The sequence below is a fragment of the Microtus ochrogaster genome, chromosome 1 (genome assembly GCF_000317375.1).
Source record: "Microtus ochrogaster isolate Prairie Vole_2 chromosome 1, MicOch1.0, whole genome shotgun sequence".
NCBI lineage: Eukaryota > Metazoa > Chordata > Mammalia > Rodentia > Cricetidae > Microtus > Microtus ochrogaster.
In genome coordinates, this window is record NC_022009.1 from 13571083 (window position 1) to 13587942 (window position 16860).

General features: G+C 44.4%; 1 protein-coding gene across 2 annotated transcripts in view; it reads right to left on the minus strand.

Moving 5' to 3' along the window:
• Ppp2r5e (protein phosphatase 2 regulatory subunit B'epsilon) overlaps positions 1-7150 on the minus strand; it is a 143179-nt gene extending 136029 nt beyond the window's left edge. The window contains exons 1-2 of one of the 2 annotated variants that reach the window (XM_005343216.3): positions 6601-7150; positions 4238-4398 (exon numbers count right to left, since the gene is read on the minus strand). In XM_005343216.3, coding sequence (XP_005343273.1) covers positions 4238-4394 — 157 coding nt within the window. In that variant the 5' untranslated portion in view covers positions 4395-4398; positions 6601-7150. Of the gene's footprint in view, positions 1-4237; positions 4402-6600 lie in introns of both variants that reach the window. The other variant, XM_005343215.3, reaches the window with a different exon arrangement.
• Positions 7151-16860: the final 9710 nt, after the last annotated feature.

A 16860-nucleotide genomic window follows, 5' to 3' on the forward strand; every position in this document is an offset into this window, starting at 1 on the left:
AATCTTAAAAAAAAAAAAAGACTTGCTCTTAATAATATGACAAGATGCCAGTAACAGGAGAAAAGTCCAAAGACATCCAATATATTGAAAACATTCACAAACTGAATTTTTTGGCTTGAAAGAGGTTTAAAATTGAAAAACTGCTGGGCGGTGGTGGCACACGCCTTTAATCCCAGCACTTGGGAGGCAGAGGATCTCTGTGAGTTAGAGGCCAGCCTGGTCTACAAGAGCTAGCTCCAGGACAGGCTCCAAAGCTACAGAGAAACTGTCAAAAAAAAAAAAAATTGCAAAACTAAGTTCATTTCAGCATTTTGAGAAACTCAATTTCAAGTTTTTGCAAAGAAAACATCTTAGGACTGGCATATTGCTCACACACTGTCTTCTTAAATTCCAACTCAGATAACAGTGGCCCTCACTAACATGGCACAGCCCAGAGCTGTGCCATCCTCACATCATACGCCAGGAGAGAAGGCTTATAAGGAACTCCTTGTGCAAGATAATACGACTGGTGGACAAGCCAACACTTGCGGGCCAGCACAGCTTCTCCTGCACAGGACTGTGTACAATGTACAAGTGCAATGGAAACACTAAAATATCAGATGCAAACCCTATGAAAAACTGTTCTTTTCACAAATATATCTGAACAAACCTGCAATTATACTCCACATCCTACTCTACACTCCACAAGGTAGATGTAGAAGATAAAAGAATCCAGTCATTACAAAGGCACAAAACTAGATCTTGATGGTAATTCTGAAGTTCTTACAAACTGTTACTCTAAACATAAAAATCAAAGCTTCATTTTGGGACTGAAGTCTAAGTGGTTTTAGGGGCTAGAGAGATGGCTCAGTGAGTAAGTCACTTGCAGGATTACAGCACCCACACAAAAGCCAGGCAAGCATGTGGCCCATGCCAGCTCCCAGGAAGCCGACTGGGATCCCTGAAAAAAGCTAGACAGTCAAGTCAGGGAGCTCTGGACTAAAGATATAAAGAAGAGAGTCATCTAACCTACACACGCTCCCAGACACACAAACACACACAGAGAGACACTTATAGGTACTCATGCACAGAAATAAAGTGTTTTTAGGGGCTGGAGAGATTGTTCAGCACTTAAGGGAATGGCTCTTCCAAAGGACCAGAGTTCTATTCTCCGCACCCACATGGTAGCTCACAACCATCTATAACTCCAGTCCAAGAGGATCCAACGCCTTCTTCCGGCTTCTATGGGCACTGCACACACATGGTCCACAGACAACACTGCAGGCCAAAACACCCGCACACATAAATACATAAAAAAGGAAAGGAAGCTGGGAGACAGCTCAGTGACACAGAACTTGGCCGGCACACATAAGGCCCTGGGTTCTCTCCCAGTACCACAAAATTTAAGAGGCATTTTCATTAGAAAGAATTTTACCACAAAGAGACAAAGAATTCTTTTGGTTGAATGGTGCCTCCCTCCAGTCACCATCGTTCTTGAATGTCTGAAGTATCTACAAAATAATCTAAAAAACTATGGAGACAGAAATAATGACACCACCTTCATTATAATCCCATCTTCAAAGAGGTAGAGTTTTTCAAAACTCTTTCACTCAACTCTAATCTTGTACAATCGTCTAAGAAGGAATAAGGAAATAAAGGCGTGAAAAGGACAGGGTGAGGGGCAAGAACCACAAAGCAGGCGCTACCTCTGCTCCCTATTTGACTAAGGGCTGAGTTCGCCAACCGGGATAACTGTCAAGGGCTCTCTGAACTGGGGCAGGTCCAAAGAGCATCCACAGCGCTGTGGGGAGGCTTCTGTGCTTCTCTAGTTTCTTTGAAGCAAGGTCTCGCTGTGAAGGCCAGGCTACCCTTAAACTCACAGTGCTGCTGTCACAGCCATGTGCTACCAGTGATGTCATTCAAATCTTGACTTTAATATAGATAAGCAGGGGCTGGAGAGATGGCTCAGAGGTTAAGAGCACTGACTGCTCTTCCAGAGGTCCTGAGTTCAATTCCCAGCAACCACATGGTGGTTCACAACCATCTGTAATGAGGTCTGGTGCCCTCTTCTGGCTTGCAGGCATACACACAGACAGAATATTGTATACATAATAAACAAACAAATATTTAAATAAATATATATAGATAAGCAGATAAACATAAACACACACAGAGAGATAAATACATAAGCACTGAACTTCTACGGGAGTTTCCTTATCAGTAAGATGGGTCCTTATGGTTCCAAAAACACTTTTGATAACAAAATAGAGAAAATCCAAAAATGTGTATGTGTAAAGGTCAGCATATCATTTTCATAGAGATAGCTGAAGAAAAGGTGGGCCACTGTATATGTGCACAGGACCACTTACGACTGTTGCTTCGTACAAAAAAATAACACCAAGGACACAACTATAACAAAAGACACAAAACAGAAACTTTCTCTTCATTTTCTGTTACAATTTTCCAAGTAGTCAGACCTCCCACGTGGTACACACTCGAATATTCATTCAGGCAAAACACTAACACATATGATCAAAAATACATCTTAAAAACAAAAAAGAATATTAACAAAATCTGATCACAGTACATATTGTATTCACACAAGCCTGAGTTAGTCAGGGAAATGCTATAGAAAATTAAGTCCATATCGATTCTTTAGCATTTATGTACAGTTAGTTCATTTGGGTTTATTCTGGGTTTTCCTAAAATAATTCCATAAAAAAAAATCCTAGAAAGGAAATTCTTCCTGTATGTTCTTTCTATTCTGTAAATTACTTCCCACAAATTGGTAAGAACATAAGGCAAAAAAAAAATCAGACGATCTGCTGTGAGTAGAGCAGGCGTCAGTTCAGCATCTCACAGTCCCTGCAAAGCCCAAGAACACACACTCCTCAATTCTGCACTTCCTCTACCCTCGCTGCTCTTTCCCAGAGACACAGAGGCCTACACAGGAAACCCTTGCTAGACCCTGACCCCACATCGTGTTAACAGCTAAGATGACTGAAGAAATAAGGAACAGCATTGCTGCATGCACATATACACTGAAATACTGCTCAGCCTGAGAAAAGAGCAAATCACTGGAAGATGCTACAACATGCATGAACCAACATCATGCTAAGTGAAATAAACCATGCACAAAAGGGCAAATACTGACCCTCACAGAGGCACAGAGAGGAACGGAAGTTATGAGGGGCTGACAGGGGAAAACGGTACAGAGAACATGAAAAAGTGGTAGGTGGATGGTTGTGATACACACAATGGAAATGTATTTCCTGCCACTGAACTGAAACTTTAAAAATGGTTAATGAGCTGGGCCTGGTAGTGCACACTTTTAATCCCAAGGGTGATTAATGGAACACCTATGTCTATTTTAACTGGGCGTGCTCAAAAAGGGAGGGAGCGAGAATAAAATAAAATACGTGTCAATATTTTTCTCATACATGCCTCTTACATGCAAATGCGAACCAGGCAGTGGTGGTGACACCTTTAATCTGGTGGGGGTGGGGATAGAGGGAGGCAGATCTTTGTGAGTTCGAGGCCAACCTGGTCTACAAGAGCTAGTTCCAGGACAGGCTCCAAAGCTACAGAGAAACCCTGCATCGAAAACCATAAATAAATAGATAGATAGATAGATAGATAGATAGATAGATAGATAGATAGATAGATAGATAGATAAAATTTTAAGTGAATGTTATTACCTATAATTTCTACTTCCTGGATCTTTAAAATTCAATATTTACTACCTCTTTTAATGGGGTCTACTTTCCACCAAGACAGTGTAATTAACAGATGTCAATAAGTAAATCAAGAATTTAAAAACATAGATGGGACCAATGAGACAGTTGAGCAGATAAAGGTGCTTGATGCCAGATGGAACCACTTGAGTTCAATCCCTAAAACCCACATGGTGGAAAGAGAGAACCAACTCCCACAAACTGTCCTGTGACCTCCACGTGTGCATAATATGCAAGCACACACACACACACACACACACAATGTTGGGAGAAAAAAACAGCAGACATTTCTGCCATTTCGTTTTCCAGCGTATCAACTGGAGAAATTCACTTACAGCATGATAAGTCTCTTTGGATGAGCCCTTTAAAAAGGAAAAGCAGGTAGCCTTAATCCCATCCCAGGAACTGTGGGTCTGAAACCCGTTAACCCTCCAAGCTACACGCCTGAGGTTAGCAGATAGGAATCGCTCTGCAGACACTGACCAAGCAGGAGAGTGGAGCTGTCACCTGCTCAGGGGCCTTACCTTTCAGCAGCGGCAGAGGTGTGAGCTCAATGGGCTTGCCTTGAGATCTAAACTGTGAGGAGCTCTGCGACCTCTTCTGTCTGGCTTTTCTGACGGACTTCCGAGAAAATCCGTCTACTTTATCCACTGATGGAGGAGTAGTTGGTGCTGAGGACATATCCCTACTGAAGAGAGAGAACTGACGTGAACATGGTCCCAAGGTCAGAGTATTCATGTTGTACATGTTCTAAAATTCCCATATACAATATTCATGAAAATGAGAATATGTACCCAAAAAAATCAATTAAGAAAAGTCTTGTCAAGGAGAAAAATATAAAAAGTAGCATGACTGCCATTAAACAAAATCAGAGCTCTAACACATCACTGCTCCATTCTAGTCATTAAGAAGACATTAGCCAGACTCCAAGTGTCTGTATTGTCTGCACAGCTCTTCCCATCTTGGGATTCCTGAAGTAATTTTGAAGCTATTCGGAAGCTGGAAAAACGTCCACTGAAACATTTTCCCAACATATTTAATATTATGAATGAGCTAAAACCCTTTCTGCATTTCAAGAATCTACACAAATGAAGCGAGGTATGTAGCCAGTAATCCCAACACCCAAAGAGATTAAGGCAGGAAGGGTTATGAGTTCAAGACCAGCCTAGGCTACACATAGCAAGTTTGAGGCCAACCTGGGACACACAGTGTGAGAGGAAATTTTCTCTTCAAAAGAAAGAAAGAAAGAAAAGAAAGAAAGAAAGGAAAAGAAAAGAAAAGGAGAAAAAACTGATAGCATCTGACAGCAAGGTGGAATGCACAATTACTGACAGTGCCTAAACAGGACTTTCAGTACAGTGTGCTGTGATTGCTATTATGAGCTACCACACTGCAAATGAGGACAGACTACTTGAAAGAGAACACACAAGAGGCATAATTAAAATTATTTCAAAGAAGTTTTTTTAAATGAATCCATCTTAAGTTATTCAAGTTTAATAAACAAAACTATGATAAAATCTAGCACCCAAGTTGAACTGAAAACATAACTTCGCAGCCCTCCAAGATGAAGCTGAGCTTAAGTTAAATATTGTTCAGTTCCATCAAACCGAAGGAACTCCCAAAACAGCTTTCTGCAATCTTTTCTAATCTTCTGAAAGTATTCAAAAGGATAGATGCTAAAAGTCCCAAGCATTAAGCTCAGCCTCATCCACCAAACTAAACAGATGTCATCATCCAGGTGGCACTGAGGCTCCATGAAAGATTAATGGCAGACGGGATAGACAGAACGCATACACTCAAGTGCTAAAACGCAATCACTCAGCTGTCACACCAACACCTAAGACAAGTGCCTTTCTAACTTCCCAAAGAGTAAGATCGTTGTCTCCCCAATTTGTAAGGCCAAACAGTCACGTGGATTACCTGGATCCAATAAAAACAACATAAACCTAGGGGGGAGGGGTGCAATATTAAGGTTTCGTTTGGAATTTTGAAGACTGCTTGGCTTTTTTCATTAGAAAGTTATTTTGCTTTGTTATCTATTTTGCTATCTAATTTGACCTTAAATGTAACGTGACAGGTAAAAAAAAAAAGGAACTGTAAATTATAAATACTGCCGAAAAATGTCAGATTACTTTCAGATATAATGATCACCATCAGCAAGAAGTCCCACATCACACTGTTACAGTTGTAAATTTAGGGGCGTGTATTGCGATCTCGCATGTGATTATTTAGATTTCATTCTAATCCCAGGAACACAGGATTTCTGCAAACCTCGTTCCTCCATCATCCATCCTGTCTCTCTCTTCCCTTATCTTTAACGATGGTAGCTTTCTTTTTAATCGTTTGCCTCTTATGCACGCAGCTCGGAATGAATGTCAAGGATCTCCACAACTCCAAAGCATTGCAGAACTGATGATAACAGGGGGGCGGAAAGGAAACAGGTTTCACCTGGGCCACTGCGCCCTCAGCTTTAGCATTCTCTAAACAGCAGGCACAGCAGGCAACCGGGGCTTTTCCAAGGGGAAGGAAGGGATCAGGGAAGTGGCCTGTTTGTCTGTAGGTGTGTTCACGTAAACCCCAAGCCCTGGAGAAGCTGCGCGGCCACAGAATCTTCCTCGCTGCTCCCCCCCCCGCCCCCGCCAGTGGATAAAGGGAGGGGGGCAAGAAAACGCCTCAGAAGCCGCAGGGAAAGGAGCCGGGAAGACAGAGTGGAAGAGAGGTGGTGGCCTCCGAAGCCTCTGCAGGTAGATCAGACAAGTGGGCCGGGCGCTTGCTCCCGCGCACCCCACCCCGCCGCACCCCTCGGCCGCCCGGGCCTGGCCTTCCCGAACCCGCCGCTCCGCAGGCTCCCCGAGAGGCAAGCCACGGGACCGGGAGCTGAAGTTACCTTGAAGCTCCTGGGGAAGAATCGAAGATGATCTGTGGCTGCACCGGGAGGGCGGCAGGCTAGGGGCCGCGGCGGGGGCGGGCGGGGGCCCGGGACGCACAGGGGGAGGTCCGGGCAGCGGCGGAGAGCCCCGGGCTACGGCAGTCCGGGGCGACGTCCCTCCGGTTCCGCGGTGGCGGCGGTGCTTCTAGGCCTCTCGACTGGCCCCAAACCTCAGCGCTCCGGCAGTGGCAGCGGCGGCCTCACGAGCCTCCCCCGCGGGCCCGTCCCATCAAATCGGCACCGACCCGGTTGCGGCTCGGCCGGCGGCTCTTCGTTCACATTCCCGGCGGGCGGCGCCTCTGCTCGTTGCACCGGACCCGGCGGCGGCGGCGACGCGGGGAGGGGGAGGAGGGAGGAAGCCTGGATCTGCAGCGGCAGCGAGCGCGGGAGTCGGAAGGAGGAAGCTGGAGCCGCCGGAGCCGCCGCTGCCAGAGCCGCCGTTCGCTACCCGCGCAGGGTCCCCGTCAGTGCCCCTTTCTCTCTCCTATTGTCAATATCACCGGGCGGCTGAGTCCATGGCACACGCGCAACCGAACCTCCTGGCTGGCAGAGCCCGCCTCCGACACCCGCCCACTGGAGACTTCAAACGGGAAGCGAGACCTCATTGGTCCGCGAGCGCCTTCACTCCCCGGCCAGCATGTTCGGCTGAGATCTGATCGGGGATTGGCGGCGCGAGGAGGGGCGGAGAAACAGGAGGGGTGTGAAGAGACGGGGCCCTCGATTGGGCGAGGCGCCGGAGACCCGGATGCAGCCGCGAGCTCGGGCGGCTCGGCCGCCGCTTCCGCCAGGGCGTCTGAACTGGGCAACTGCGGCGTCTGCTGGGCCTGAGAGGAGCGCCACGGGCGCGTCCCAGAGCTGGAGCTTCCGCACGGCGGGACCCTGTGGACGGCAAGCGTCTTCACTGGGGGTTCCTAGGGCCCCAGTGCGGCAGCCCCGGTGCCTCACGGTTCAGCCCGCAGAGCCCCACTCGGCCCGGACCCCGCGCTCCCCTGTGCCACTCGTGTCGCCGCGGAGCTGGAAGCCGGCCGAAAACACCCCAGTGCCCTGCGCTCATTCAGGGGGAGGCCTGGCCACGGGTCGGTCTCTCACGTGGTCTCTTAGCCACCCCACCCCCCAAAAAATCCGTTCTGATTATCAGCTCCTTGATTCTCCTGCCGTTCTCGGTAGAGGCCAGCGCTCCGGTTGCTTCTGCAGATGGGAGCGCTGTCACCAGACTGCAGCCTCGCATTCAGATTACCCGCATTCGCTGTTTCTGGGCTCCGAAATACCCAGCCCCCAACTTGACAGATTTTAATTGACAGTTTGAGCCTTGAGTTTATAGAGATGACTTACCTCTATCTAGAACGAGTATTAAAATACTTCTTACATATGTGGTTTTGCATCGTTGGTGAACCCTAGGCCAAATGGTACATTTCCAGAAGATATTCTTAGATTGTCAGCCAATTTGAATGCAAGCTGCATACATTTGTTATGGGGGAAAAAAAAACCTTAATAACTAACTACAAGCATCAAACTACCAGTTGCTCAAAATTTGGAAAACTGGAAAGGGACATACAGAAGAATTAATAATTCTCATAATCCATCAACCGGAGCTAACCCCTATCGTTCTGTTATAATTTTAGTATTTTTATTATTTCGTATATATTATTACATATACGTATATTCCCTTTCAAACTAGACTGCTTCATCCTGTAGGCTAGTTTTCCCTCTCAGTATTACATCGCATGTTCTGGACAGTTAGGGACGACACATAAATATATAAAGCTCTCTATCACATGCACAAATGATAACAATGCATTCGCGTTTCTTGTTTATGTTATTTGTTGCAAACTTCTATCCACTTGGGTAGAAAAATAATTCTGTACTATGAAAAAGAATGTTACTGCCCTGAGCTGAAATGGGAAACACAGGAAGATAACTTAAATGAAAGCAGGCTCCCCCTATTGACTTCAGACAATTAGTCGCTGACTGGCTGAGTGTCCGGTTTTTTTGTTTTGTTTTGTTTTTTGGTGGGGTTTTTTTTGTTTGTTTTATTTTGTTTTTCTCTAACAAAGTTCATTATCCTAGGCTTCATACTTACATAGAACTCCTGAATTCCTGTCTAGCTCCTGCCTTCAAGTAACTTCTATTCCCATACCTTGGTCTTTAGAAATGTTTAATATCCTAGCCAAGCAGAGCCTGTTTCCTCAATGTCTGATTGGTAAATGCGAAATTAAATCGAAGGAAGATTTTGAAGCCAACTCAATTTCCCTTGGCAACAGTTGAACCGTTCAAAAGTAGTGCACGTTTGAAATGCTCACAGCTGTTGCTTAGAACATTTCACATTTTGTAGAGTGAGGATTGTGCTTGCAAATTATGGGTGTCTATAAAGACAATCCATTTCAAAGTCATTTCATTTTCTGTAAAATAGCTGAGCAACTGAAATGAGCAGGTCTTTTTAATGTGGAAGCATCCTTGCTTATATGAGGTTTGTTCTCTGGACCAATAATTTCATAAAGAGATCCCAGGGGAAGTGGGTGTACTCCGAGGATAGTGCAAGGCAATCCACTTGCAATGCAGAAGGAAGAAATAATGAGGGCATCTATGTTTAAATTTAAAAGGCATTAAGCTCAATATTTTATATACAAAATGAATGGGCCCTGCACTCCATGGAATGGACCATTGGCCTAGAGCAACATCGACGCTCTCAGGGAAAAGCAGGGAGTGCCCGTCACAGAGGAAAATAGAAAGGGTCTCTTCTACCTGTTGTGACGTCCTGTGCTTGCTGGATTCAATTAGTGCATTATCTAGGTTTAATTAAACTAAACCCACAAAGCAGACAACCTTACAAGAGTCCCACTGTCAGCAACAGTGAACTATATATCCTATGTACAAGTGTTATGACTGATTCATAAGATAATGACGCTAATGTGCCCGTTTTATGAACAAATACATATATTTAGAATATGTCCTCCCAAAAATGTGCTGATGCGAGTGCATGAACAAAGAAAATTTGATACTGCTATTCTAGGCATGAGAAGAAAAGCTTTACAGCCGTGGGGAGGCCATTATCACGTGACACAATTCAGTTCATTTTTACCAGATGAAAGCATTCACTATGCAGATCCCAAAGCTGAGCTTATCAGGAGGGTGTTGGCAGCTTGACCACGTGACTGGAAGACACGGTATCAAGCTGTAGCTACCTAGTGAACTACAGGAGTGCTAAGACAAGCTGCAGCATCATGGGATTGATTACCTATTAGGCATCCTCTTCAGAGATAAACTAACTGAATTTGCCGGGGGTGGGAGGCAGGAGTACACAGAGCTGGTTATGGACTGAGGTGAGAAGCCTGGGAAAGCTGTGACAACAGCTGCTCTCTTAGGAGGACGGGGACAGGAGTAATCCACACAGCTACTGTTGCCTGTGGAACTGATGTCGTATTTCTTTGAGCTGCATTTATCCACTAGGAAACTCCTTCAGCGGTGACATTTCCTTGAGTCATAATTTTAATACTGCAGTTACATTTTCAGATGAACTTGAAAGGTTGGAGCTCTTTTACGGCTTCCTGTGCGGCTGACGTGGCTAATTATGGCCTGGGGTTTAAATGGCGATGGGCTCTAGTTCCCTACTCAGCAGCTGGGCTGGAATCTAAACAGATAGAAGCGCCTATCGCGGGACCTTTGCCCAGTTATTTTGAGTTTCTGTGATGGATTCAGGAAGGGAGAGGCTTTATCACTAAAGGGGAAGAAGGGGAGAAGAGCTAGGGACATGACTCAGTCCATAAAGTGCCTGCCCTGAGAGTATAAGACCTGAGTTCAGATCTCAGCGCCCACAATTAAAACAACAACAACAACAAATCTGTGTGTGGTCATGTGCATGAGCCACCCTAGCACAGGAAGGGCAGAAGGGCGAATTCTCAGACATCACTGGCCAGCTAGTCTAGCCAACTGGTGAACAGGGTCCAGTGTGAGGCTGTGTCTCTAAAGATAAGGTGCAAATGCCAGAGAAGACCTGCTGTTGACTTCTGGCCTTATACACACACACACACACACACTCACACACTCAGGAGAAAACAAAAAAAGAAAGCAAGTTTCAAGTATACTTTATTTCACAGAGACTAAACCACAAAATAATATACCAAGAAATACTTTTGCTTGTGAAATTGTCAGTTCGTACAATTAAATAATATTGAAGCCACACCTAAGAGTGAGCATAATGAGAACGTAGACTCTGGGGTCAGCGATCATCCAGCTTGCCCCAGCCTTGGTTTCCTTAAAAATAAATAAGCAGACTCAGTTTTAACTCGGGGCTTAGTCTTAAGACTTAAACGAGTATTTACTACAGTGCCTGGCATATTATCTGTTCAATAATTACTATTACCACAATCGTCCTTTCCCTTTTTAAGACTCTTTATCTATCTAGAAACTGTTAAGTTTTTCCCCCTGCTGACCTTTGTAATTTTATTCTAGCCTACCTCCTGTGACAGGAAGAGGGTGAGGAGCTGGGAGAGCAGCGGCATGCACTTCCACGCTAAGTGTTAGAGCGTGTGTGGGAGCATTCATTAGCAACAGCAGGGCTGCATTTTACAATATCTATGCATTTCTGAATTGTTTAAAAAAAGATCAGTTGATCCCAATCATCATTTCTAAGAGGTTAAAACTCTTTTTGCTCTCAGCTTCTCTCTTCCTTCCTGTAACTCCTAGACCTGTACTACGGGGCTGGGCATGGTGGCACACACCTGTAATCCCAGCACTTGGGAAGCTGAGGTGGGAGAATGGGAAGTACAGGCCTGCTTGTGTTACAGAGGGAGAGTCTGAATCCAGCCTGAGATCCTGGGTGGCTTTTTCCAGGGAGAGGTGAAGGAATTTACCCCAGGTGGGGCACCAGGACTGGACAAAGGAATAATTCCCGGGGAGGGAGAGTCAGTTCTCTTCAAGGGTGTAGCCCCTGGGAAGTCACCCAAGCTTCATTGATCGGCCCCACACCCATGAGTATATGAGCAGCAAGAGTCAGACTTATGGTGTTATAAACACAATTAAAAAGGCATGAAAATGGGGTAAAGGGATAGAGGGTGCGAAGTAGAGCTAGGTGAGTATGATCAGAACGCACTGTATGCATGTCTCCTAGTTACATTTTCATTGTGTCGTATGGCCATGTCAAGTGATTAGCCATGTAACATCTGCCTTTGTTCACTTACACTCTTTAAGATGTTTGCACCATCATGGATTGGGAGGAGGGGTGCATAGGGCCCCAGCACTCCTGGTAATTTATAATTTATATTAATTGGAGGAAGGAAGAGGCATTTTCTTTAGTGGGATAGGCTCTGGGAAGGTGGCCTTGCTCCTTCAACAACACTAATGAAACTCACTGCAGCAGCATAAGAAGAAGAAAAAAACAAACAAAAAAAAGGTTTTTTTGAAATGAGAAGAGCGTCTCTTTTAGGAAAGAAAGGTACAGCAGGAATGGAAGGAGAAGAGGAGGGTAAGGGTGGGATTATGTATGAATAGGATCTAAATACATTATGTACATATATTAAAATGTTATAATAAAATCCATTATGTATAATTAATATCTGCTAATAAAAACATTTTTAGAAGGAAATTAATCTGTTCTTTTTCTGGAACCTGCCATCATGGGCCACATTCACACCAAGACTGTGAAGAAGGCAGCCCAGGTCACCATCAAAAAGTACTACTGGTGCCTGGTTAATGACTTTCATACCATCCAGCATGTGTGCCAAGATCACCATTATCTCTAGAGAGAAACTCTGCTAGCAAGCTGTCACCCATCTGATGATGCGGATCCAGACAAGTCCTGGGAGAGGTATCTCTATCCAGCTGCAGGAGAGGGAAGAGGGATAATTCTGTCCCTGAGGTCTCGGTCCTAAATCAGAAGATCACTGAGGTAGATCCCAACACCACAGTAATGCTGAAGCCTCCAGACTCCGCAGGTCACTCAGCCTACAGTTGAGATGAGTTTCAAAACATGATGTTGAGATGTTCTAATCTTTCCTGTAGTATTTTCAACAAACCTGAGGACAATTTTAAGATGTTAAATTAAATGTAGGTCTAAATTGGTTTTCACTCAAGTCTGGTGTAGCAAAACAGTGAGTTCATTGGGGTTACTTCCAGGAGTATGAGTGAGGGGCTGTTCACAAGAGCTTGGCTGACTCAAAAGCAGCTACATCGCCAAAACACCCCACCCCAGCTCAGGAGACAACACACAACAGCATCCTTGGAGCTACCGGCACAATCCGCAGACAGCACAGACAGCCAGAAACTCTCCTCTCCGCAACAATTGTCAGCTATAACCTTGGGGAGGGGCTTGTGAGTCTCCTAACTTCCAGGAGTTTCCTGAGCCTAGTGAGTTTGACTTACTTTCTAGGCTTTAACTGTTTAATTTACTTCCTGAGGCTGACCAACCTTTCTCTTCCCTCCAGAAGGGAACCTTCAACACAAAGGAAACAGTCACACAACACTGAACTACACAAAGAGACTGTGTCTCAGAAGAAGAACCAAGGCCCTGGTTTCTAGGCATAGCCTGACCTTTAGAGATTGTCTAGCCAGCCTTAGTGTGATGGGTATCTGCTTCCCTCCCTGACCTTACAATCCCTAGGAGGACCACACCCTCCCTCCTGTCCCTTGATCTTCGAGGAATTGTTGACCATAATGCTTCCCTCTTCATCCCCTCTGGGGATGTGGGGACATGACTCGGGCCAATTGCATCTTCTTCGACATTTGATTTTTAACTGTTGTGATCATCAACCATAGAAGTGACTTAAGTAGGAACTACTTTACAGGAAGTCAAGCATTTGGAAGAAACTTGACAAACGTGTTTTATCCTTAGAACTGCTGGATCCAGTAAAGGCTGAAGTTCGTTTCAGGAATACAGATCAGTAAATTCCCTTGCTGATTTAAGTCACTTTAGAGTTAGGTTTCTGTGAGTTACTCCCAAAAGAATTCAGACTAGTGACACAAACCAGATTGGTAACCACCATAGCCTCTCTTTACTTTTAAGCCTTAGTTGTAAGATGTTATACATGTTGAAATAAGTGCAATAATTTAGATGAAATCTATTCTTAGACTTGAGGGAATCAGTTTAAGCGACCCTGCCAGGACTTCTTTTATAGTATAATTTATCAAGGCTAATTTACTCAGATTATTTTTTCAAGTTCAGGCTCAAAGCAGATATATTAAAAATATGGGCTTGGGGCTACAGTTGACTCAGTAATTAAAAGTACTTGCTAGTCTTACAGAAGACCCAGGATTGATCCCTGGTACCCATATGGTGGCTCACAATCACCTCTCTCCAGTTTCCAGGGGATCCAATGCCTTCTTTTGGCCTCTGTAGGTACCAAGTACACAAGTAGTGACAGACATGCATTCATAAACATAATTTGTACACATAAAATAAACCTACAAAAACAATGCATATAATGTGTTTGTTGTTGTTTTTTGAGACAGGGTCTCACTATATATCAATATGTAAACCAGGCTGACTTCAGACTCACAGAAATCTGCCTACCTCTGCCTCCCAAGTGCTGGAATTAAAGGCATGCACCACTACAAGTGGATCACTCATATAATCTTGAATGATACTAGTAATAGTAACCACAAGCATGCATAGCTAGTGTACCCTCATAGGCACCACTAACTGAACTCCATTGATACATTCTTTGGCATTTTATCATTTAAAAGCTTAGACTCAGGAAGGTCTCCCAATGCCAGACAGTTCTTAATAAATAGAATCATAACTAGAACTCAGTTCTTCCAAATGTCAAACTTTTTCACACTGTATCAAATAGTCTCTGACTTGCAGATGACACGTGCCAAGTAACTGAAGAGAAAGTTAACAATGTTTTCTTCATCTTATAGAGGAAAGACTACTAAAATATAGAGTTTAAATCCCAGATGAGGGCAGGGTGGTGGTGACACATGTTTTTAATCTCAGCACTCAGTGGAGTGAAGGCAGAGGTAGGCAGATCTCTGAGTTCAAGGCTAACCTAGTCTACAGAGTGAGTTCCAGGACTGTAAATGGAGGTTTCTCTCCTGCTCACCAGTTCCCAAATAATCACTCTGAGGCTTACTATTAATTACAAATTAATAATATTAATTAAAATTAAAAATAAGCTCAGGCTTATTATTAACTAGCTCTTACAATTTAAATTAACCCGTTTCTATTCTATATCTTACCATGAGGCTCATGGCTTGTTACCTCACATCTTGCTTCTCCAGCAGCTGCTGGCATCTTCCAGACTCCACCTTCTTTTTTCCTGTATCTTTGCTTGGATTTCCCGCCTAGCTATATTCTGCCTGACTATTGGCCAAATCAACTTCTTTATTAAACAATGGTAATAAAACATATTCATAGCATACAGAGGGGTATTCCCACATCACAGGACAGCCAGGACTGTTATGTAGAGAAACCTAGTGTCAGGAAACCAAACCAAAATGAAACAAAACAAAAAATCCTATATGAGAATCAAAACAGAAAGAAAGTAGAAATGATGGGCCATACCTCTCATCAATGTCAACATGAACTCTTTCATAATCTTTGAACACTATGAGCCAGTGACCTCGGCAGTACAGTTTGAATGTACTGAGTTGTCTAATCCTAAAAATATCTCATGTGTGTAAGCACCCGCGTCCTGCCCTACAGATGCAGGCAGCAAGAGGCAGAAAACCTGTTTCATTTCCAAGGTCATCTACCCACTCAGTGCTTGGGTAGGAGAAAGGTGCTAGAATTTCCATGTTGTTGCCTCCCTCTCCCTAGGCTCCGCACAGTCTGCTCTGAACGTGGTGCTGTGTAGAACATACAGAACCATGATTGCCAGGCAATGGTGACACACACCTTTAATCTCAGCACTTGGGAGGCAGAGGCAGGTGGCTCTCTGAGTTCAAAGCCAATCTGGTCTACAGAGCTAGTTCTGGGACAGCCAGGACTACTCAGAGAAATCCTGTCTTGGAAAAGAAAAATGAAACCAGAAACCATGACGCTTTCGCAGCTGCTTCTCTTGATATCCCTTTTTCTAAAAACACAGAGAACACACGTTCTATCTTTGGTGGAAAAGACTCTTGGCTGGTGGAGTAAGATCATAGCACGGATACAGACACCCTCCCTCTATTGAACAGAAAGCTTTCTGGAGAAGTAGGGTTTAAAGAGCCTGGAAAAGAAAGGTAGAAGCTGTAGTCACAGTATTTGAAAGTGTTCTTTTTGATGGTATTTCTAAGTGAAGAAAGTATATATCCTCAGATTTGAAAGGTTGCTGACCCATTTTTTTAAAACCCACTGGCAGAAAGAATAAAGTATTTATTTAAAAAAAAAAAAAGAAATTCTAAAAACATGCACTGGTAGCTGGAGAGCTGGCCCAGTGTTGAAGAGCTTGCAGTGAAAGCCTGGCGATCTGAGTTCAATCCCCAGAATCCATGGCGGAGGGGAGGAACTGACCCCTGCTGGTTGTCCACCTACACACACACACACACACACACACACACACACAATTAAAAAAAAGAAAACCAAACACTGGGAGAGACTCATTGGAAACATAAAATGCCAGTTATCTTGACCTTGAAGAAGAAAAAAAGTTAGAATTAGGTAACAGCCAGTGGTCTCACAGGCAAGCAATGGCCAAAGGTCACCCTCAAGAGTCACTGCCATCCTGAGATGATCAGGACATTTTGGCAAGCCCTCCACACACTTAATCAAGAGAACTTTCTGCGCTAAATTTTCATTATTTTATTCAGTCATGCATCGTGTATTCGCCCCAAACGCTTAAGTGCATGCCCCCCGGCTCTTGGGGAATGCCTGCATGTCGTCATGGCCTTTTCACACGTCTATGGCATCATCGCTTTTAAAATCCAAATTTCACATATTAGAAAAAAACATTCAGGATTTTTCTTTCTGAGAAAACTATAGACTGGTTCACAAACTTGTGGCAGCCTCTTGGCTTGGGGTCATGCTGTTCTCTTTCAATTTCAGTGGGTGTATGTGTAGCTGAAATGAACACTACAGGACTCTTTACTGTGCACTAGGAGCTACGCAAAATGGGTCACACGGGACATTCGTTTCCATTTTACGAAGTGCTCCCCAGGATCAAATCCTCCCCTCCACGCTGCTTCCTCCAAGTAGACCTTCAGTGCTGGAAAGGAAAGCTCATTTCCTCCTTCCTCTGTAAGGGATAAGAAGCTACATGGTAGAACTTGGTGTTTCTCACCACAGCCAAGACTTCCTTGAGCCAG